Below are 24,295 nucleotides of genomic sequence, written 5' to 3' on the forward strand. Positions count from 1 at the left end.
GCGAGTCACAAAAGGAAGAAGAAGCATGACAGTTGGGAGAGGGCACGTGCTCTGTGATGGGAGCTGCTAACAGAGCATCTTCGGGAGCCTGGCAGGATGGCAGCGATCTGACACCACTGCTCAAGGGCCCTGGATGTCCCTGCTCCCTCTAACCTGCTCTGCTTTGCAGATCTGAGCCCTGTCTCTCCACGGCAGGCCACTCACAATAGATGATAGCTATATCATCTGTTATAAACAAGCACAAACATAGCTATCTATTTATCTGGTTCTAACAGTTTTCTCATAAAAGCAGTATGAAAATGACACTGTTTAGAAGCAGACTGTTCTGGGGAATAGAGAGCGCGCTGTCGTTTTTACTGTCTAATGCCTCCTGACTGGGAACACTTACACGCGATGGGATTTCTTTCTAAATATGCTTATGCTGTTGCACAGGCTTCAATGCAGTGGTAAGCACACACCTGAGCTCAGTCTTTTGCTCATGTTTACATTCTTATGCACATTTCACCTCATTTCTGAATCTCATGCACACTCTAAAAGGATATGTATGAGATTAAGCACCTAAAAAGTCACAAAAAGCCAGAGGGAAGGCTGCCTATGCAAGCTTAAAATAACTCCTTCCTACAAAGGCATTAGAGTATGGTCTTTCATTGTATGTTCATTCCCATTGGAGCTCTGTTTCATTCAGTGCCCAGACTAGGCTGTGCACTAGAAAAGACACAAATGTGCTGTCCACAGGAGTGCAAAAAAATCAAAGCAGCAACCTGTAACAGGCACTCAGCATGGAAATTTCCAGCCCAAATAAATAAATGGTAAGAAAGTAAAAAAGGATCCTACAGATAGATGCATCAAGTAACTCTAGCATGGAGTTTGATGTGAGTAGTCCCACTTATAACATGTTCTCTAACGCTGTTCACAGCTACACACACAGTTTCCACTATTTAATTAGCTACAACCTACATATGCCTGCATCATTTAAAAGTACACACATACACACATTCTTTCTCTCATCCCGCTATAAAGAGTAACTGACTAATATCCAAACGTTTTACCAGACTGGTCCTGTATCATGCTACAGAGAACATCTATTCCCTGCGAACCTCTGGAGACTTAAAGATAATATGGGGTCAGTTTACTTCTCACTGTATTGTACTTTTCAATCTGCAGAGAAAACCCACCTCTTTCTGAAATAAATGTGCAAATGTCACATCCTCCATCCACAACAAAGAGCTGGAGGCCCGGCTCATCACTTGGCCAAATCAACTTAAGTTCACTTCAGTAGGGCTATGCTGACTTATAAAAGCAAACGAGATGGTTTGAACACTTGCAGATCACCTTTCCAAGTCATGGCTAGGGAAGAGTGTTCATTCAGATAGTCCCCACCCATTCTTCCCCACATGCACACAGACTCCTGCCCTCTACCGTGGGCCTAGCAGCTGCAGAACTGGGATTTCCTCTATTAGGTGACAAGCCACTCAGGGCAGGGGCCGCTTCTCTCCCAGGCTCAAGACCCCCATCATCAAGCACAGGCTCTGGGCACTACCACAACGTATGCCATCCTATAACAATAATAGTGTAATATCAGCATTAAGTAGATGACCCCAATGATTCAGCCACTACACTCCATGGTGTCACACTGGGTGCTTGTAGCAGTTGGTATCCAGCAGTCTCTTCTCAAAAGGGTTGTCTGAAGTGAAATAGGACTCAAAATAAATACATTAATTAGCAAAACTTCAGTTCACCAAGTCTGTGTTCATTAGGTCAAGTCTGCTTGAGGGGAAGAGTTTTCATAAGAGGCAAATTGCAGGGCTGAGCCCAGAGAGTCCCGTGTTCACAGAAAGTTGATACAAGGCAGCCTTCCTCATCCTGGTACAGGCCTGGTTGCCCCCTCTTCTACAGCATCACTTCAGGAATACAGTGTCATCATCATCCACTGTAAAGTAATGGGGAAAGTAGGTTGAACTCATCCATCCCTGAGAGCACTCTGCAATAGTTACAACTGAACCAGACTATGGGGCATTGGAGATTTTCTGTCTCCAGAAGGGGCAGAAGCCATAATAAAGCACAAGACTTAGAAGCCTGAAGCTTCTTCTTGTTTCTAACTACTCTGTAAGCAATCAGGTAAAGGTACCTTTTTTAATGCTACAGAACAAAACACGCAGTGCCACTTGCAATGAAAAAGCCTGCATTTGTCAGTCAGGGAATGGGCTTTACCTCAGACTCCCGGAGATATATCCCTTTGCCATCTTGTGTTAAGTTGCGAAAAGCCTCTGCAAAAAGAAATAAATGAGGAGCATTAACTTGATAGCCAAGAGATCAACTCCAGCCAAAATACTCTGTCTCAGGAAGAACCTCAAAGGCAGAGTCTGTAGGCTATTCACAAGTGCATGTGGGCTCTGCTGTTCTGTTGCTGGAAGATCCCTGAGGGCTGGGACACAGGGAGCAGCTGAATAAAGACAGGCATGTTACTGTTTGTCCATCCAGCCACGAAACCTCGAAATGCAGGTGGTCCCAACCTCACCCACTACAGTTTTGAGTCCTTGTGAATGGTCTACAGCATGAGCTCACAGACTGAGCATTAGCTGTCTCATCATCACAACTGCAGTCCCACCAAAGGTATATTCCAAGGCGCTCTTCTTCCTAGGAAATGAGCAGTGTCCATCTGTAATTTGCCCACCTCCTCCTAGAGAAGGCTGGCACAAACCTGCAGGCAGCTAGATCACTCTGATATGTACAACGTGGATGTCTGTAGAAAGTGACTGGTGGAAAGGGTAAAGAGAAAGAGCTTGATTTCCTCTATATCTGCCCCTTGCTTTAAATTGATTATCTTGGTCTATTCAGAAACTCAGTACTTCTAATTTTGACCTTGCCCCTGCCAGCTGGAGCAGCATCAGAAGGGCCAGGGCTCAGCTGGGCAGCCCAGCCTGCCTGGCCAGCTACATAGTGTCAGCCTCACCTCCCATGATCTCCACTCGAAGCATGAAGCACACAAAGCTCTCAAAGCTGATCTTCAAGTCAGGATCACCATATCTGATTGCCATCAAATTACAGACTTCATTGCTGAGTGAAATGCCTTCATAAAAGGAAAAAAAAAAAAAGAAAAAAAGAAAAAGGGAAAACAGAACGAGATGGCAACTCCCAGCTCTAGGCAGCTGAATGTGCACAGCTATGGTTGTGCACACAGCTGTGAGCATGCACAACTGAGTGGTCTTCAGCCCTTTTCCAACAGCTTGGTTTTTCAAACCTCCCCTAAGATTATCAAATACCAGCCAGCCCAAACCAGACCACTACATGGAGGTATCTCCTCCAAACTTTAAAGGGTTCAGATCTGATCCCCTATACTCACAATCCTGCCAGAATTGGAATAAAATACACATGGGCATCCTTCTCTCATGAGTGAATGAGGGTAATAACAGCAGCTGTATTTAAGAGCAATACGCCACAAGAGGGTAGGAAAGGAGATGAAAAAAGAAAATCCAGAGGAAGCTCACACAGAAAGCATCAGTCCCAACACCAAGCAGCATTTGCAAGGAGTGAAAGTGTTTTCTATTCATGGCCTGGGATTTTAGTTTGCTTTAGCAGAGGTCCACCTCGGTTTCTCACTGTGCTTTCGTTGACTCAAATGAACTGGGTGAACTACGCACCAAGAAGAGGAGTGATATTTAAGCTGTAAACCTGTGAATGAGGCTACAACACTGAGCACCAGCCCCCACACAAAGCTCAGTAACAGCAACAGAGTATTTGGACCCATGTGTATGGTCTTCCATTTCTAGATCAAGCTTCAGAGATTATATTAGTGATGTCTGGCACCAGTATTGCCTCTGTGCGAGTCCCACAGTTCCAGGTTCAGTCCCTGAGCTGTCGTCTTCATCAGAGGTAGCAATTTAATATGAGCTAGATCTGTCCTACCGCATGTATCCGCACAACCCCACAGACTCTTTTAAAATTAAATTATCAATGAATAGGAAGAGATTTAAAAACTGGGTCTAAAATAGACAGACACTTCTGTTTCAGAGAACTATCAGTATGAGACCACACTGGGGCAAAGATTAAGTAGCCCATCTCACAGCAAAGTAATTTTCAGATACGTTTACCCAGCTAAAGAAGGAAGCAGAGATGGCTAAGACCATGCAGCCTATGATGTTTTCCTCTCCTCCTTGGCTCTATCTGCAATTGTCAAGATTTTTTCCAGCCTTTATGAGGAAGAGGATAAGATCTGCCAAGATGTGCTGTGGGCTCACCTGTCTCCTGTACAGCTGCGTGCAGTTCCACAAGGTCAAGCTTTCCTGATCCGCTAGTGTCTCTTTTCTGGAAAACTTCCTGGGGTGAGGGGGAAGAATAAAAAATATTTTTAAACAAAACAAACCCCCCAAAAACCAACAGATGACACCAAAGGGATTGTGAGCAGGGAGATATTGCAAGGGGACACAGAAATTATCGTCATACCAAATAGAAAAGCAGCCTTTTCCACAGGACTCTGAATTCCTGGATACTCAGTGTGCCAGAGGCATTCAGCTTCGTGGGAGAATTAAGGTCAGAACATCTCAATTAAACATCAGAGAGCACTCATTACATAAAACAACACAAACAAACCAAAACCTTCATAGCCACTCTAACATTCACACAATTATAATACAAGGATAAAGATTTCTTAGCCCACAAGCCTACCTATAGGCTTGATCGTCCTCCCACTAAAGTCAAACCTGGCCACCCATGTCAGAGGCGGCAGGAATCAACTCTTTCCCAAACCAATTCCATTCTGTCACAACTGAACTGTTATTATGGATGGTGAGAACTTCAATAAGCAGGGCCTTGTCCTGGTGGTAAAGAAATCACGGTAATACCCAGTCTGCCCTAAGAAATAATGCTCCAGTGAAGTATTATATGAGTCATAAGTATCACTCATGCCAAGGATACATCCAGGAGTGCCAAGATACCCTGGCAGGCATCCAGACTGAAACTTAGGTGAAAACTCTGGAAATCTGGAGAGGAGAAAAAAAAAAAAAAAAAAGAAAAAAAAGATTGTTTTGAGGAGTCATTGAACATCTCTCACAAAAATGGACTCTCACAAAATTCCCCCTCACTTGAGAGGGCTCAGGCGCCAAAGTCTTTGTGAAACTTTACTTCCACTTGAGAAGATGTATCATTTATGATGATAAAAATATGAGGCAACAGGATGGATTCTACTAGTCTCAGAAAATCCAATATGAGCTCCCTGCAGGCATGTAATACGGAATGAAATATGGTGCACTATCTCCAGCTATTAGAGAAAATGGAAGGAAAAGAACATCCAAAGCTATAATCCCAAACACAATTTACTGCGTGACCTTGAGCAAAGTCACTTGACCTGAAGAGCTTTGGGGAGCAACTCTGCAGATTAATTGAAACCCTTGTGCTAAGCATCTCTCTCTCTCTCTCTTTCACAGACACACTGCCAGCTCTGTTAATATAATTAAAAGTACAGGCATCACTGAAAACATGATGATGCATCAAAGCTTAGCATTCCTGGTTCATGCATTAGTTACATGAAGAGTAACAGAAATAGACTCTAATCTCATTGCAAATCATGATTATAGATTGTCTGTAGGCTTCCACTGAGCCAGGGACAGAACCATAACTCACCAATCCCTTCTCTGCAGAAAGCGAAGATGCCCTGTTTAGTAAATTAGTAAATATGAATCAAGTACTATAAAGTTTTTAAATTAATGTCTTAAAATTGATCACTTATGAAAAATAAAGACACTCTGTTCAACACAGTCTTCTCAGATAAGACAGTGCCTGTTGGGTCACTTTGCAAAGACAGAAGAGCTATCCTTGTCCACCTTTGCAGAAAAGAGAGCAATGTCAAATTCAGCTTAAGTGGAAAAGGCATCACATCAGTCTTTTGTTCATCCTCTTTGCTGTCTATAATGGCTGGATGGTGTTGCACATCGGTTGTTACCAGTGAAGAAACTGGGAAGGAAAACTGGATTCATCGTTATATCTGTAACTTCATTGTTGTTGTTCAGAGAAAAGAGCCACTGCAATACCTCACTGCTGTCCAGGTAATGTTATTTATAACTAGGGACCAAATTATGAGCTCGTGGAGTACTCTGGGCTGCACTGGCAGAGTGGATGGATGGTACAGTCCTCACGGGAGTGACAACCTCATGGCTCAGCTGGTGCTCCCAAGCACAAGTTACACAGACCACCTGCATCTCCATCCTGTCTCCCAAACACAATCAGAGCAAGGAACAGCCCTATGCATGCACAGCAGGGAAGAGTAAATAGGAATAGCAGGCATGAACCAGGCACATCAAGGTAAAGACAAGACCCCCTTCCACCGCCTAACTAACTGCCTACAGACCAGGCTAACTTTCTACACCTTCTAGCAGGGGTGCTGCCCAGACTGTGGCAGTGGCAGAAGGTGAAATGAGATACAGTTTCAGAATCAAGGCTGAAGTCAAGCTGGGTCTGGAGGTCAAATTCAGACACTGCATCCACCCACAATGTCTACACTTGCTCTTCCCCCTCATTCTTTGATTTGTTGAAATTCAAACTAGTTTAGCTTCGCTTACAAAATTTCTACCACGTTGATTCACACCCCAGCAAATCCTTTCTCTCTGGTAATCTAATCTAACATGGCATCAGAAGAGTCAGTTCAGTCAGATTCAAGCCATTTTCTCTTCCCAGAATTCAAGAAACAGATACAGGAGCTGAGGCTTTTCTCTAAGAGCGTTTATTTTACAGAAACATTATTTCTCAGCACTTACTTCTCCAAGACACATTAGTCAGGATCCTCTGGAGCTGAACAGCATTTATTTCAGGATTCTGTGATATGGAAGAGAATTTTTATATATTTTTAAAAAATATTAAATAACTTTTTTCCCTCTTTTGTTTTCCCAGCATGTCTCATCTTCATTCTCTGCTTTTCTGGCCCCACTCAAGCCACTGTGAAAATCAATAGAAAAGACTCCCTTTGAATATGACAAGATTCTCAGCCTGCAAGAGCTGCAGTCTGCTGTGGGCTAAGTTCTCAGGGCTCCACACAGATCAATGCAATAGTGCAGATTTACACTGAGTGAGGATCCAGACCATTAACCTTTCGGCCCTGGTGCCACCTGTCGCATCAACCACGCTGTCAAGAGACCTGCTTCAAATATTTCGCTTTTATCATTTATAAACAAAAAAAAGATGGAAACTTTGGAATACTTCCTCCCCAAACTTTTCAAAGCAGAGACTTCCCCTCCTCCTTGTTACACTAAAGTTTATAGCTTTTTTAGAAACTCTGACGTTGTTTGTTTGTGTGATCCCTGAAGGTCAACTCCGTCCCAAATCAGGCCAGAGAGATCATTAAAAAGAATCTTTCGCAATAAGGATCATATTTCACTAGGAAAATTAGTGAAAAAAGGAGGTGATAGGACACCTGGCACTTACTTCACCTCTCAAAGCAAGTTAGCTGCCACCAAACTGCGATGAAAGATGTATGAGACAAGTGTCAATATTTCAGGTGGTGTTCTCTAATAGGCGATTTTCCCCAATGAGTGTAAGAACACCCTAAAGGGTAGGATGGATCCCCATAGCCCACCACTCTGTCCCCAAAATAGGCAATAGGAATTAATGTTTAGGGAGAGCACGTGAGCCTGGTCAGCTTCTGCAGTCCATTCTCCTGTTTCCCTGGCACCCACACCTGTTGGAAAAGGGATCTTAGAGGGTACATCCCTGCTGAATACTTTAGTATCTGTTTATGGACCTGCTAGCCATCAGTTTGCTAATACATTTTGAGCCTGTTGATACTCTCACATCCACAATGTCCTGTGACATTAAGTTCCAGGCATTCACACCCTGCTGTGTAGACAAGCATGTCTGTCTCAATGCTAACATATTCCTAAGCTTTGTGGTTAAGTCTGCTGCATGGCATCAGCACTGTACGCACAGTTCAGCCTCCTGTGGCCTCTCTCTGCTCCCCACGCTTCCATGTCCAGACCTCCCTCGAACATCCACATGCTTTTACTTTCACAGAGCTACCTAATAGCTCTGGAGGAGTTTACCCTGGCTGCTCACGCACACACTTACCTGTTCAAAATGCTTTGTGAAGAAATCCTCCCAAATCTTGCCTTCATACCTATCAACAATTTCCTTTAAGATATTAAAAAAAAAAAAAAATCATTAACTCAAGGAAGAAAAATATCACTATCCAAGACAGAGTTACTAAAGATGCTTTCCCAGAACTGCACTTTCATCCCCTGCCCTTCCACCTTCTCCCCACCACTGCAATCAATGCTACATCACTACCGCAGCCCACTGCTAAGATAGCTCCCCACCTCATAGAAATGCCATTTCTTGGAAAGAAATACTCAGATAACACCCAGTGGGGAGAAACATTTCCCTCCCACCAAGCTGTGCAACAACAAAGGATGTGGCTCACTCCATGCCAAGGAGAGAGAGAAGGGTCTGTGTCCTCCTTTACAGAGGAGAATAGAGGAGGTGAAAGAAGGAATGGCCCTGTTTATGCCAGGGGAACAGACTATGCTATAAACTCCCTTGCACAAGTTGCAGACATGCATGCACTGTCATTGAGCTCTGTTATTTTGAAAATAACCTATAGGCTGCTGCATGGGAACAGCACTGCTCAGGTCCTGTGATGTCTTCAAAACTCTCAAGGCAGGAAAGGAGCGGGGAAAAGTGCAAGAACGGACCAGGAGTCTCCAAAAAGCCATGAATAGGAAAGACTGCAGAGCGCTTAAGATCGTGTCACTAAAAGAAGTTTGGAAAAAGGCAGCTAACAAAGGCATCTAAAAATTTCCCCATCCCCCACATTTGACTGCATCTGTCCACATGGGACTCTGCCTGCAAACCCAAGCTGCTCCTCTCATACTCACTCACCTTAGAGAGGGTGAAACTGGTGTTCCCACCCATTTCCCTGGAGATGCAAAAAAGCAGATACATTAAGGACATATCCCAGAGTTGTGTGTTTGTATCATCACAGGTGGCATCTGCCATCCCTGGCAGGTGCCCCAACCCGCTGTTGCAGCATATGTTTTTTTCCCTAGTGTCACAGCTGCAGTAAGGGAAGCCCTCACGTCAATATAGCTCCTCAGGGGCTGCTGGCATTTGAAGTCTCCAAAGCAACATTTCTGCACAAGCAACTACCCGCATTGCCAGCAGGGTCTCCTGGCAAACTGATGGTGCATTAGAAACTGTTGCCTTTCTCCACAGTCTCAAACATCAGCATGCTGCAAGAATCCCTTCTGTGGGCCTAGCTCAACACTTCTTGAAAGGATAAGGCCAAAAGCAGTGCTTCATCCACTGAGCATCCTATGCTGGAAGAGACCCATAGCCAGCCTCTCCAAAAGAGATTGTGCTGCCTTTTGCATGGTAAAGTCTTTATGCTGCCCCCGTTAGACTAGAAAGACCAGACTATCCCACCATCCCAGAGAATTAGGTGCTGACAGAGGGGCAGCAGCAGCTCACCGAAGAACGTGCTTCCTGGAGAAGATACGCAGGATGAATTCAGACTCCTGCTGAGGCTCTAGGGTGGATGGGACAATCACATAGATGCCAGGCTCCAGGTGGAAGTCATGAGTCACTTCCCGCTCATCAAGGAAGAGCTGGTGCTTGTTCACAGGCTGATGTCGGGTAAAGAAAACTGAGGGCAGCTTTCTGTTGCTTTCCTGGTACTGTTACGGGAAGAAACAGAAGATAAATGTATTCTGCACCAGCTGAACAAACAGACAAAAGGCATGTGGAGAATTCACAGGCATGGCATAGACAGCCTGCCTTCACACCTCAGATTTTTTTTTACAGCACAACCAGATAACAGGGCCCAAAGGGACGCAGCCTCCTGCCAGGACATGGTGGTTCTCACCATGCACCACACCTGCCCAATACTAAAATGACGAAGAACAGGGCTTCCTGCAACATTATCAACAATATAATAGTGCTTGCAAGGAATAGCAGCAAGGACTGGGAGAAGAAGTGGCTCCTGTCAACCTAAGCTACTGCAAAAGTTATATCTATACTGGCAGAAATGACTGCAGGGACGAACTGCTCTAGAGACTCCTCTTCACTAGCCAGAACACCTTGCCTATCCCATAGGTACCACGCGCTTAGTTCCCAGCTTGTCCTTTGCACTAGAGATCTGGCAGCAGAGGATTTTTCAGAGCAACTGTGATCTGAGCATACTGCAGGAACAACCTAATCCCTAGCCTTGACTCCATGCTTGTGTCCTTGATCTGCCTGGTACCCTTAGCTCTTACAGATGTTTCACTCTGCTGGCACTTTTCTGCAATAGGATGGATAAAGTGTTGATCCAGGCAACACTGAACTCATTTTTAATGCCACTGAGTGCCCAGTACACAAGCCAAATAAATAATCCTGCTAGCTAAGGCCATTGTCACCTTCTGATCTTGGCTGTTCCTCAAAACATTTAGCCATTTTACTCCACAGCCTCATAGTGGAGATGCTATTCCTCTTCCTTTGCCAGTATTTTTCTTACTAATAGAGCAATCTTTCTTCTGAAGGGTGTGGGGTTACTCCTCCTCATGCCCTTTATGTTAAATATTTTATATTCCAGTCAATACTTTGTTGACTGTAGTTCCAATACCTTAGATGCTCTCAGCTTGCCATCTCTCTGTATTGATCTTGGCAACTGCTACAAACCTGAAATTAAAGTCCTGGCTGCCACCATTCCCCCTCGGGTGTGGCACAGCAGTATGCTAGGGCCACACTCAGACTCCCTCTGCCAGGAAGTTTAACTCACTTGTAACCTTAATAGTGCCCAAACTATTTAAGTCAGGAAGGAGTGGCATCTTACCTCACGGTTACCATGCTGGAAATACAGTAACTGGGAACACAATTGTGCTGCCTTGACCATACACCCAAACCAGTTCTTCGCCAGCCCAAATTCAAAGGGGCTCTCATTCAAGAGGTGCTCTGAGTAGTAACAGAGTGCAAGATATGCCCTTTCAAGACAAAAGGAGCTAAACCTTTCCCTGTTTTAAATAGCCCTCTAAGGTCAGGGCCAAACTTGGAACGTACACCCGGGTTTAACTTCCAGGGCCCTTCCTCAGGTTCCAAAGGCTCCTGGCTAAAGAAAAATCATAGAAATACAGCTGGCCTGAGGAAGCCAAAAACACCTGTAGCATCAGCTCCAGAGCATCCCCAGCCAGGAAGGAACCCGAGCTCCCCGGGAGACCCTTGACTTGCATGGGACACAGGCTCTGTTCCTACCTCATCCCGAGACTGGGAGGCAGCAGAAAGGTGGCTCTGGCTCCCCTGAGAGCTGCAGCGAGTCCAGCTCCGACACAGCCAAGAACTGGGGCAACCATCCCACAACTGCAGGAGGGACAAAGTGCTGACTGGGTAAACACTGATGCCAGTTCTAATACCTTTGAAGACCCAGTGCAGAAGCTGAACAACTAATGCCCCTTTTTAAGGCCACTGAGCCCTCCTGGTATGGCTGTTCTTCAGAAGAGTCAGTAGATAGCTCTGCATTAACAGTGACTTACTGTGGTGCTCACTGAACTCAAATACACTGTTACTAGCTGTCAGCCAAGGAACAAAGGCAAAACACACCACCTTCAGTGTTGTCCTAACAGCAGCACCAGCCCAGGTCCCTCAGCAAACAGCCAGCAGCAGTGACAAGGGACTCACCTGTAGGTCCACCTGCAGGAAGAAATGAAACAGAGCATCTTTCAGACAGGGACCTCTGGGTCTCACACAACATAGCCATATCATTGCTGGGAAGCAGCTACATACATTCAGCTGGGGTCTTTGCCTTCAGAAACGTCAGCCCCTCCACCTGAAAACCCTTCCCGACAGTCATCTCTCCATAACTGTGCAAACTCACAGCAGCAACAAGACCTGTGGCTCTGTTCATGGGAGAAGAGTGGCTCTGCAAGGCACTCAGAAAAGCAGCGAATTGTGGGGGCCGGGGCACTTTCACTCCTTCTGGTGATAACCCCTTACCCCTGGATACACAGGGAACTCGCGGTATTCATACATGAGCAGCTGCCACGTCATACTAGGAACACTTGCCAAGCACAATTTTACCATGGCTGGAAATAACCTGAGGGCAGCGCTCTCCCTGCCCCAAAGTAAGATGACTCCTGGCACCTTCTCCCAGCTCTTGCACATACTCTCAGAGAGGGCAAAATAAAGCCCAGTGTGCTCTGAAGTAAGAGGCATCTCTTACTGCTCTGCAGGCTGACACACAGCATGCCAGAGAGGCAGGAAGTAGAGCACAGAGCCTGAGAAAGCCTAGCCCTGATGTGCGCGGAGACTGGGCACAGGCAAAGAGAAAAGAGCACAGATCAAAACTCTTGGTCTGCAAAGCTCTACAATTTACAGGGGCTGGAAGTTTTCCTATTTGGTGAAAGCAAGAAAGGCAAAGCAATTCCTCATACCTTGTAGAGTGAAAATCCAATGAAGAGGTGAGGAGCCCGGTTCCGGTGTTTGCTGCTGTGTTTCTGCATCAGGGATATAACCACATTGCAGGAACCCAGGCTTTTCTTACTGTCTTCAACTGGTAAAACATTCAGCCAGTACTGAGGGTTCATCCAAAAGGTGCCTAAGCAAAACAAGAAAAACATTTTGATGTCATTTTCCAACACAAAATTGGTTGCCAGCTTCCCACATGATGCCTGGCATCAGACTCAATAGGTCACAGGTTGTCTGGACCTCCAGACCCCACAAGGATTTGATCTTAGGGTGCAGTTTACAAGTTTAGCAGTGCAACCACCATGTAAGACAGGAGGAAGGCCCAGGGACAAGGAACTAGCTCATTTTGTTTATAAATGTATCACTGTTCCTGTATCACCTCTCCAGTGTATGGGCTAGCTGACTTCAGACCCCACCTGCTCTGCTTCCAGATGGGCTGAGCCTCTGCATTTCCCTTTCACTTTTCTTAAAATACCTGAAGGTGCTAAGGATGCAAATTTTAACAGACAAGTGTAATGCCCCAAAGAAGCTCAGTGTTGGCAATTGATCCTAGGATCCTGCAGCTCATTTCATGCCATAACCAGCCTGCTGCCCTATGTTTGCAACTGGTGCAGCTTCTGTGGTAGCAGGAGTCCTTCATCTGCTTATTTCTAACATTTGTGTGGAAAGTTAAGCAGGAAGAGCATGTGTCCATTGTCAATTTTGTGTTAACAGGTATAAGGTGCTGGTAACTGAGTCAGGAGAGCAATGTTACCCCAGAGTCATCCAAAAGAGCACCCCTCACCATTACAGCATCCCAGACTGCCTCCCGCTGTACTTCCTTTAACCCATCTCCCACTCTTCAGGGAGTACATCCACTTCTTCCCATCTTCCTGGCTCATCAGGTCTGGAGTTAATTTACAGATCATCAGATCTACAAAATGAATCTTAAAATCTTGCAGAGACATCCTGGGAAAAGAGTGCCAAGAGACATCTTGTTAGCAGTTTAGTTTAGTCCATATGGCTTATAAAACGAAAAGGAAAGGGAGCAGGGAACTTCGAAGCTGCACCATTCTGTGTTACATATGGTAATGCTCATATTTTATTAGGCGGTAAAGAAGAGAACGTCTGCTCCAACAGCAGCATCTAGCAGTAGCAAATGCACGACCAAAGTTTCAGCAAACGATAGCAGCACAGAGATTAAAATAATATTGCCACCAAAGAGACCGCAGTGAAATGACACGGGCGACAACATTGCCACCTTGTGGCAGACGCTGTGGAGAAACCACGAACAAACAAGGCAAGAAAGAGCTTCCCAAAACCATCTTAAAAACAAAAGGCAGGACAAAAGCTCCTGAAAGCTGCCCACATCTCCAGCAGCCCTGGGCGACCTGACAGTATCCTGCTTCTCCTTCACTCCTGCCATTGAAGAACAGTGCATCTCTTCCATATCAGCACAGCTACTGCTTCTCACATCGTCAAGCAGAAAAGGAGAGCAAGAAAGCAAGCATGGGCTGTTATAAAGCAGATCACATACACCTCGACCCAAGTGGCAATGTGCTGCTTCATCTCCAGTCGCAGCCCCAGCACTACTGGCAGAGAGAGGAGAGGTGGGACTGTGCCATTACCAGAATTCTCCATCCTCTTTCTTTTTCCTCAGCAAAATCTTCTCCTTTGGGCTCAGCAGCTCCCATTTGTAAGAGCTGAGGGCAAAAACATGAGGTGACTAACCAAATGTGGCCTCAAATTCAAGGCAGAGGACACTGCCTTCCTCTATAAAAAGAGGCCAAATCCCTGTCCCCACATATCTCCATGTTTATCCCCCACTAAACACAGGCCCCTTATGCCTTCAGCCACGGGAGATGCTCCACAAGCACTCTGGCTCCCATGAGATGTAGCTAAATGGCTCCAGTTTTCTCCAGCAAAGCCAGAAATGCTCCATTTCCATCAGCCAGTCCATTCACTTGTGCACACAGCTTCCAAGTACTTAAAATATAAAAATCTAGACCTGTTTTGTTGCTTAATTTTCTGTCAAAGAAGACATAATAGGAAGAGTGTTTGGCATAATGAATGAATGACTAGGACAGCACAAGAGGCAGCTGGGAGTCGTTTAAAAGGCAGGCCTACAGTATGTTGCTCATTATGCTCTTCAACAGGAACAGCTGGTATGTTGTCATTATGTGACAGACACGCATCAGAGAAGTTACTGCTCTGCAGACAAGGTGAAGGTGGCCCAACACCTCCCACTGCTCTTCCCTTCTCCCGAGCCTCAGCAAACAGAGTCTGTACAGGGAACGAAGTGAAGCTTGGAAGGCAGGAACATGCTCCACTTCAAAGAGGAATAGGACACAAGTCTACAGCTGCCCGTGGTCTAGAATGCAAACCCCTGTCTTTCATGGATCCCAATCAAAAAATTCAGGCAGATGCAAATATAGGGCCCATTTGCCTCACTAGTTACTTCCTCTGATCTCATACCCAATTGTATTTTCCCAAACAGCCAGGACAGAGGACTCCTTTACAACCACCCAACTCCAACACTTTGCAGCCCGTGGAGGACTTTGCACAGTCCCTCCTGTGACAAAGGGCTGTGTGCTCTGAAACATGCTAGTTGTTTGGAGCCTTCTACACAGCTATCTGTCACTTTGCATGCCATCCAGATCACAGCAACATGGTCACCGTCTGATGTTCATATTATGTTTCCTTTGGCATTCAGTGAATGGAAAAGCAGAACTGAGCTCGTTGAAGCTGCATGTGTGAAGTGAGCCCAACTACGTGAGCACTATCTGCTGGAGAAATACAAATCTATTAAGTCATCGCTTTTACACCAGAAGGTCTGTGCAAGCAACTGTTACTTAATGCTGCTCTCAGCACTAATTCGTGCCTGAAGATGGCAGCATCTTTCCTCCAAGAAACCTTTCCTCCCACTCAGCATCAGACCTTCCCTTTTTTAAACTCACCTGTCACTCCAGTCTCCTTTCCATTCAATTTTTCCCCATGGATTTCTCAGTCTCACTAGGTTTTCTGGTCCATATTGACAGGTCACCTGCAGAAAACAGTAACATTGTGCTTACCAAGGTCTCCGCAGTTCTCATACAGTTTATATCACTGTACTATGTCAGATACTAACAAAGATTTTGTTTGTTCTCATAGATTTTTATCATCATACTTGCTGTCATCTACGAACATGCAACTCTGAATGCCAGCACAAACAGATCAAGATGCTTTAACTTACCTTCTATGACTGAAACCAGAGACCTCACAGATTCCTAATTTGGAGGCTTGACCGTAAATTCCTCTTCCTTTCCAACATCTGCTCATTTTGTGGTTACATGGGGGCAGGACTGTACTACGGTGAAAGCTAAGTCCTACCCCAGTGCAATGGCACAGCACAATGCAGCCCATGGGGTGACCACACAGATTAGTGCCTCCTGAACTGGGATGCCATGGTGGGAGAAGAGGGAGCCAGGCCTACTAGGGGCTTTGTTGGCAGCATACAGCAGAACAGCTGACTTCACATCAGCTCCACATGCTTGGTCAGTCCCTTACTCCTGCCTGGCTCTTCATCCCACCAGAGGAGCCAGACTGACAAACATGTTGCTGATAAAGTCCATACTAAAACCCTCCTGCTGTGTGTGGGGTACACAGGCATGCACCATCCAGCTCATAGTATCTCTTCCAGCTTTCCTAGTATCTCTTGCTAGAGGTACTGAATGTGCTTTCACCCACATCTATATCACGTGTCCAAAGCTCCACAAAGTCCTTTGCCTTCTTTGTCAACCTCCTTTTAAGGCTGGACAAGATAGTTATACATCAGTCCAGGAGAAGAAAGCTTGAGCTTTCTCCCCACTCTTTGGGACCTGTTATTTTACTGTCCGTTACCTATAGACAAATATGTCTAGGGGATTCCCAGAGATACTTCTGCAGATCAGTGGGGTCCCCCTGCACTCTTTGCACAGGAGCCCACTTTGGTTCCCTTACTTTAGCCTTGACTCACATTTCCATCTGCGGTTTTTCATGTTTGGCCCTTGTGCTCAATTTCTGCTTCTCCATGGCCTCTCCTCTGGCTTCAGAGGAAGGCTTTTTACCCCAGGTAGGTTTCAGCACATCCTCTTAGCATCCCCAAAGGCCAGTCCTTTCGTCCTTAACAGCTAAGATGCATTTGTAGGTGATGCTCTCAGCACAGCCCTATGAATCATTCCCACCCTTAGAGATATGCTGATCTATAACCGTTGTCCTTTACATCAAGGTCACGATACTAAAATGGACACACTTGAAAGTGAGTCTTTCTTTACAAAGCATGCAATGTCTTTTAGCCTTAGACTAAGAGAAAAGTACTGGGGGAGGAGATACCATAGTTGCCCTGATTAAGGGTCGAACCTATGACTGCAAGAAAAATTGCTGACGTCCAAACAAACCTGGAGCCAGGACATTAGGGCTAGTCTTACCTTTCGAATACCAGTTACTGTGTAGGCATGGCCAGCAACAAGCCCATTCTTCAGGACCTTTGTTGCCTGTATACAAGGAAGATAAACAGAAGGAAAATAAAGCTTTTATTCTACCCCTCCTTACACACCAGACTCATACCAATACCAGAGACCTGTACCTGTGTAAGCAATTACTCTGAAAGCAAATGGAGAATGGTTTGAACTGAAAAAAAATTAAGTCTAACCTACTAACAGACATATTTTGCAGTATGCTTGGAACTGGAAGGTTGATTGGGAAGGTCCGTTCCTAAATTGTGGATCTTTGGCTAGAGACCATCTCACTTTTTAGAAGTCCAGGAGGTTAGGTTTTGATTTTCAGAACAGCAGGGTTTCCCAACAGCTGAAGTGTTAGCATAACATGGAAGCCAAGATTTGAATTCATGTTCTGAGCTACACACCTCTCTATCCTAGCTATGAGCTTATTCTATGAGTCTCTGTGCCTCACTGCACCATCTGTAAAAATGGCAAATTTATGTAACAAAAACAGGACAATGCAGTAGGTCCTTATTTAATATAGGTTATTTGATAGATAAACCAGTTCCTAAATGTAACAACAGGGAGCTGAGAGCAGCAGGGAATCAATCCATGTGCAAAGTTTAACATTAAGAACATGATTTCTACAGAAAGTCACGTGTGGCAGCTTTGATACTTTTTGAGTCACAACGACTAGCTGAGCAGAGGGAAATAGGTCTGGAAAGGCTTTTAGCTGTGAAGCCATTTGATGTCACTCCAAGTCTCACCCCTAAATGTGTCTGACAGCCCATGAGAGATCTGCTGTATGTTGCTCTTGTCAGGATATCCCATAGATCAGGAGGAGCTGCAGCAAGCTGGATCCTTATATTAACACCACCTGTAAAATCCACCAAGGCTTCTGAAACTTGCCCAATCTGCAGATCTTCATAGGAGCCATAGAGTCTAGCAAAAAACATATCAATATATTCTTGGGGTTATAATCACAGATGATAGGTTGAGAACAGCATGCCAATGAAAACATGCAATAAAGGTTTGCAAAACCAAAAGGAAGTCTGTAACTCATGTTGAATTTTAGGGGAAACTTTGGCATTCAGGAAGAGGGGAATCTAGCAAATTGCTGCCAAGATTGGCCATAGTCTGAAAGGGACCCTTCACTCACTGTCACCCCCCACTGCACAGTAGTGAGAACATGCCCATCACTACTGCTTTGATAACTCTGCCTTAGCAAATGTTGCCTGAATTTATCACCAGACACCGTGCTGTATCTAAGATATAGTGCCTTGAGAGGCACACTGTCTTCAGAGCTCAGTCTCCAGTCTGATTTTCTTTACCATTGCAGTGCAACTTGCTCTGGTCTTTTTGTTCTAACGCTAACACCGAATTAAAATAACTGAACTTTGTCTCCTTTGCTGGGATCTTTCTCCCAATGTTAACTAGGATTTTTCCATGCTCTGCAGAGATTATTTCAGCCCAATATTAACAAACTCCGTCAGTTATGCCTTGTTGCTTTCTTCTTAGTTCTGATAAACCACTCTAGACAAAACACCCTGGAGAGAAGCCAGTAGTTTCACCATGCCATGAGATTTGTTAAATGCCTCAGCTTTGGGGGACCCGAGAGCAGGAACTTCTACCAAAACCAAAGTACAATGCTTCAGCAAACGCCCAAAACAAAACTGCTTGGAGGTTTCTCAAACTGATAATACATCAAAGGAGGCATCAGAAATCATTCACCTTTGAAAATCCCTATCTGTGGCCTTCCACTCCTCTGCAGTACTTACAAGGAAGGCATCAACCTAGCCAATACACTCCAAACAGTGATAACACTCAGAGGACAATCCCCCCGCCAGGACAGATCTGTTTTCACACCTACTTCTAAACCCTTGGATTTAAACTCAAGGGCCTGGATTGATAACAGCTACTGCAGTGGCAGCTTTTACTGTGTAATAATAGAAAGATGAGAACCATTTACTACACTCCAAATGTGGCAAGGCCTAGGAGATGCATTTATAAACAACAACAAATTGCGTAGGCACCAACAACATATTTTAGAGAGACTATTTGCATAACTGGAAATGAGTCACTTACTTAGCATATGCCTTCTCCAGAAGAGCTCCCCAGAACACGTTCTTATAGACTGAGGAAACAAAGACCAGCTCCCCCACCTCGTTCACCGGTAGGCGATCATCAACCACCACGTCAACCCATTCACCAAAGTGCCAGAACTGTCAGGGGGAAAGAATGAGCTGATGTTTCCCTTGGAAGGGACCTCCCCTTGAAACAACAGGAAAGGCAAGATAGCTTAGCTGTGGGCACAGGACGAGCTGTCTTGCGGGGAGGGCTGCTTTGGGTCAGTGGGACATGCTGACTCACCCAAAAAGCCAGCTCCACAGCCCCACCCTGCCAGAGGAGAAAAGAAAGCGTGTATCAGGTGTAAAAGGATTAAGCAGGGAAATTAGGACAGCTGAGCTTCTGGGGAAGGAGCTCCTAACTGCAGGGTGGCAGAGTTACATCAAGAGCTGGACAAAAGGGTAGAAGGTTGGAGCAGGTGTGCTCAAGTCCTGCTGACTGTTGCCACTATGGAGGAAGACTTTTGTCTAGATTAAAATATGGGTAGGGCACAGCTAGAGAGAAGGGCCAAGCAGAGGTGTATCCTCAGACTGGCTTGTAGTTGATCCACAGCCTGCACTGCTCTGTGGGAGGGGTGATGGGCTACCCTCCAGGCCAGGATACCCTCTGGCCACTTGCCCCTGGCTAAGGGGAACCACGTACAGATTATCTAAGGGTGTGACTCAAAACATGACAGATGATTTCTGAAGACCTCCCTGCAATCCTGGGGGGCAGGTGTACCCGGAAATGGAAAATGCCGGCATATTTCCTCTCAAAGCTCTGGTTTTGTGGCACGACTGCAGCCAAGATGTCCTGGTGGAATGTCAGGGCTTCCAGGGCCGCCAGGAACCAGCAGTTCTCTGCGCCAAGACAAATGGACACATGCAGTTGGCTGAAAAGCTAGAGCTGTCAGCCAAGTTCAGGAACACCACCAAGATCCTAGCAGAAGAGCTGTTGTGCTGATGTCTTTGCAATTATAACAAATCATACACAGAAAATGAGGTGATCCAGACATGTGCTTTATTTAACCAAACCATGATTGGTTTATAATTGTTCTCTCATGATCTTTTCATTTGGATACTGCTTGGTTAAATAAGAAATTTAGCAAGAAATAGCTCTCAATGGAAACATTCTGGTTTTTTACTGACATGCTGTGGGTTTTTTTCTGTTCTCTGTAAAAGCACACTATTAAAAAAAAAACTTTTCCCTTTTTCTTTGAAAACATTAACTTTTCAGAAGAGAAAAAAAATTTCCAATGGATCTCAGATGCAAGACTGTACTTATCAGACTTAGTGTTCAAGGGCTTAAAGCACTTAAAAATTAATTTAGTCCTGCCCCTACCTGTTTTGCAGGTAGAATCATAGAATCATTGAATAGTTTGGGTTGGAAGGGACCTTAAAGATCATCTAGTTCCAACCTCCCTGCCACGGGCAGGGACACCTTCCACTAGACCAGGTTGCTCAAGGCCCCATCCAATCTGGCCTTGAACACTGCCAGGGAGGGGGTGTCCGCAGCTTCTCTGGGCAACCTGTTCCAGTGTTTCATCACCCTCACAGTAAAGAATTTCTTTCAAGATAACAGTATATCCTTTTATTTTAGGTAACATGGGCATAAAAAATGATTTTTCTAACTGCAAAGCCAGGAAGAGAACGCACTCGCACTAAGCCTTAGGTACAAATATAGTGGAAGTCTCAGATTTTCCTGCTTCTGTGGTCTCTCTTCAATTGTCAAGCAGCAACATTACAGACCAGTAAGAGCACAGGATCACTTCATATTGTAGTACTGGCATGCACAGAAGCAACACAGAGAATGGCGATTTCAGCTTGTGGAGACACCTCTCACCCCTCAAATCCCACCTCGAAACTTGCCAGTTTTTTACTGAGCCTATCCCATCTTACTGATTGCTTCATCCACACCATGTCAAGTGAAGAGATAAGGATATGCACACCTTCTATTTCTATGCCAAGTTTTATACAGTCAAAATTCCACACAAAATGTTATCTTGCAGAAGAATACTTAGATATTTATACAAAAGAGCTTCCTTACCCACTAATCCTTGGCAGAGATCAAGTTGCTTTCTGTTTGCAGCATAAAATACTGGACTTCTGTGCAAAGCCTGGGAAGCACACAACCAAAAAGAAGAGGGAGAGAGTCAAGTCAGTAACATGAGCTGGTTTAGCTTGAAGTCAAGGACTTTCTGCATGCAGAGCTGCAATCTCATAAAATGGGAAATTCAGTGAGTCTAGGATGTAAATACCTCATGGATACGTGACACAAAACACTCCCTCTGCCTATTCAAAGCTTTCAAAATACTTTTTGTCCCTTTGTCCCAGCAGACATTGTTCTGGTTCAGGCATAAGTCTAGTCTTATCATATACTCTGGCTAACTTGATGCAAGCCTGGGCACACATTTGTGCTTGGTCTACATTGAATTTGGTCTCCATCATAAGCCACTGGTGCTCAGATGCATCGTCATGGGTCTCTACGAACACCTCGCTGAGAGGACAACCCTTCAGGCCTGCTAGCCCTGCTCCTCTGTAATTACTGACAAGTTTCAGACAAAAGAGGCTACAATGGCAGAGCATAACTGTTCAAGCTTTCATCTAACCTGGTTGACGTCTCCACAGTTTGACTGACAATCAAGCTACAGACTGACTGATGGCTGCTACAGAAGCTCCTGTTGCTGTGACAAGAGTGGGTCTGTGAATAGTTGTTCAGAGAGAAATTATGTTCCTCTCACAAGTGCCTCTGGGGTCAAATTAATAACCTAAGTGTCAAACTTACTTTTCACTCTAATGATCCACAAATTGCTCAAGCTAATTTTCACACTGTTGGCTTCCCCTTCAGGCAGTAGCAGAGAAACAGCAAACCCTCAGAAGGCAGTTACAGTAATTAGACATCAACCCCTACCCTTGGCGAATTTGGGTGTTCAGTTTGCAGGCCATCAGTCATAGATGGAGCAAGCTACAAGCCTGCAGGCTGAACGGCAGAATCTCAGTGTTTCCTCTGCAGCACAGGGACTGAAGGATGCACAGCATCCATCCTCAGAGAGCCTTTGCTGGGCTAAGCTTGGCATTCAGAGCAAGTGGCAGCCGCCTTCACCAGGCAGTTTTAGAGCAGCAGAATAGTGGACTGAGAAACAGAGGAGGTTTCAAGTCCATTCCAGTATCTCTGGGGTGGAGGGACACCTGAAGGGCTTTGTAGAGGCCATGACTCATGTTGACCTTTCCCTCATGAATACCTCTATGCTGATACAGCTGCCTCAGCTGCAGTGCCTGGCACAACCCAGCTCAGAGCCCTGAGGACTGGACTCTTCTTCCTCTGACTTAACACAAACCATCTGCAACACCAAATTGCATATGAAACTCTGAGAAGCAGGGCTGCTATTCCCAAGGTCTCCTGCACAATTTGCAAAGCTGCCTTTACTTTCCCAGTGATTTTCATGAGTTTTGCAGAAACTCAGCCCTTCTAAGAAATTGGTAAATCTGACAAAACATGACAGCTAGAAAATAACTTAGCTAGGAGATGCTACCTGCTATTACCTGGCAGAATTCCCTGATGGACACTGTGAAGTCAGTGCTACTGAAATTCTCAGATAATTCTATACATTGCTTTCAGGAAGATCTGATTGTCAGTACAGCGCTCAGTGGCTCAGTAAGAACAGAACTGCCATTGCTAGTAACAGGCCAGAGCTAACGGGCCTTATCTAACTGTGCCAGGCCCCTGTCCTGGCCTCCTAGACTTGTTATCCCTTTGTTATGAGAACTTGCATTGTGACCAGCACTTGCAACCAGGTGTCTCTTGTTGTGATGTTCAGTTTAAACGTGGGATACCAGCAAAGGCCTTGGAAATATGGGCACAAGTAGAAAACAGAGGTCCCAGAACTAAAAACAACTCACTGATTGATAGTCAGTTACTGATTGTGGCAGGAGCTCAACCTTGAGAGCTGGGAAAAGACTGCTCTAAGTACAATAAATAATAGACTAAACAGTTAGGCAGGAAAAAAACAGCGCAGCAAGAGGATAAGGTCCCTACCGCTGCTGGTGAAAGTAGCAGCCTCCAGCATCACAACAGTATGTAGTCCATGGGAGAGGGGTCAAAGGCTAAGAATTGTCTAGAAACTCTTCTAAAAGGCCAAGATCTTGGATCATCACCATGAAAACTGTCATCATGGAATCATGGTGGGATTATCAGAGCTGTGAGCCCCAAGGACACTGGCTCCCCCCACTCCCTCTACCTGTTCTCCCTACCTGCTCCAAGAGTTACTGGATATAAACTGAATGAGGCTGGTTATGATTTTGGGCAACAAATGCTTCAAAGGCAATTATGAAACTCCATGTACCCCAGCTTCCAAAATGACAGCTGATACAATAAGTGTAATCTCTAGAGGCATTAAGGCACACCTAAATTAAAGTCTGAGAGTAGTCTGCTCAATGCTAACACTATTTGCTGGCTATCAGCTGCAATCCTCCTCTTACATGAGATTATTCACTGCAAGTCACTTACATGTGGCCTCTTCCACTGTAAATTTCGGGGTAGTTTCTTTAGCAGTGCTCCCGTTCCAATGGAGCTAATGTAAGCAGGAAAGTTGTCATCTGTGAACAGGCATTTGTTCTTCAAGCATGTCTCCAGCAAGGCCTGGTAGTTCTGCTGGATGGGTGGGTTGTGTTTTTGAAAGATACTCCTGCCTAAAGGCACAGGTGACTTCTTTTTTTTCAAGCACGGCAGAAAAGGCATGGCGATGTTCACAGTAACACCAGGATAATTTTTTCCACTGAGGATTCTGCAGGGATCTTGCCCTGCACAGTCCTGCTAGCAGCTCCTGGTTTCTTAGGATGAGGCTTGTCTTCTCCAGAAGAATTCCTGATAAATAAATTAGGTGTAAAAAGTCAATCATGGCTTTTAAAATTTTCTCCTTAGGGAGAGGGGGTGGGGGGCAGGGGGCAGGTAGAGGGCATGGCACTCCCAGAAGAAGTAGGGACCCATCTGATTCTAATCTAGCACCTATCACTGCATTTTCAAGGCTTTACATTCACTGTAGATCTGAGTGAAATCAAAATGAGTGACCCCAATGACTTTTGCTGGGGCTTTGAAGCCATACACAAGGCTATTCTCAGTCTCTGGACTATTTTAGGCTCTCCAGGATATTTTCATAACGTGCTGCAACATGAATCACGTCTTTATTCAATCACATTCTGGCATGTGGTTATTTCCCCTCCCAGAAAAAGAAAAATAGCAAGATAAACCAAAGGCTAACAAAAAATGAAATACATTAGGTGTTACAAAGCCATTACTCACAACCTCCCAATGGTTATTTTGCCCTTTTTGCCTCATTT

The 24,295-nt window shown here is 45.1% G+C and overlaps 1 protein-coding gene across 1 annotated transcript; it reads right to left on the bottom strand.

Moving 5' to 3' along the window:
- Positions 1–1,903: 1,903 nt before the first annotated feature.
- CAPN14 (calpain 14) lies at positions 1,904–23,696 on the bottom strand. The gene is made up of 20 exons (XM_068413880.1): positions 23,466–23,696; positions 21,006–21,075; positions 19,701–19,819; positions 18,939–19,075; positions 17,621–17,795; positions 16,842–16,907; positions 15,354–15,439; positions 14,025–14,099; positions 13,202–13,365; positions 12,384–12,547; positions 9,451–9,656; positions 8,863–8,899; positions 8,053–8,115; positions 6,750–6,807; positions 4,915–4,979; positions 4,444–4,512; positions 4,239–4,317; positions 2,954–3,070; positions 2,212–2,267; positions 1,904–1,930 (listed from the first exon to the last, which is right to left on the bottom strand). Exons 1-20 carry the CDS (start codon positions 23,694–23,696, stop codon positions 1,904–1,906), a joined length of 2,064 nt encoding a protein of 687 aa, XP_068269981.1.
- Between the last annotated feature and the right edge of the window lie 599 nt (positions 23,697–24,295).

The sequence above is a fragment of the Nyctibius grandis genome, chromosome 1, assembly GCF_013368605.1.
Source record: "Nyctibius grandis isolate bNycGra1 chromosome 1, bNycGra1.pri, whole genome shotgun sequence".
NCBI classification, from domain to species: Eukaryota; Metazoa; Chordata; class Aves; order Nyctibiiformes; family Nyctibiidae; genus Nyctibius; species Nyctibius grandis.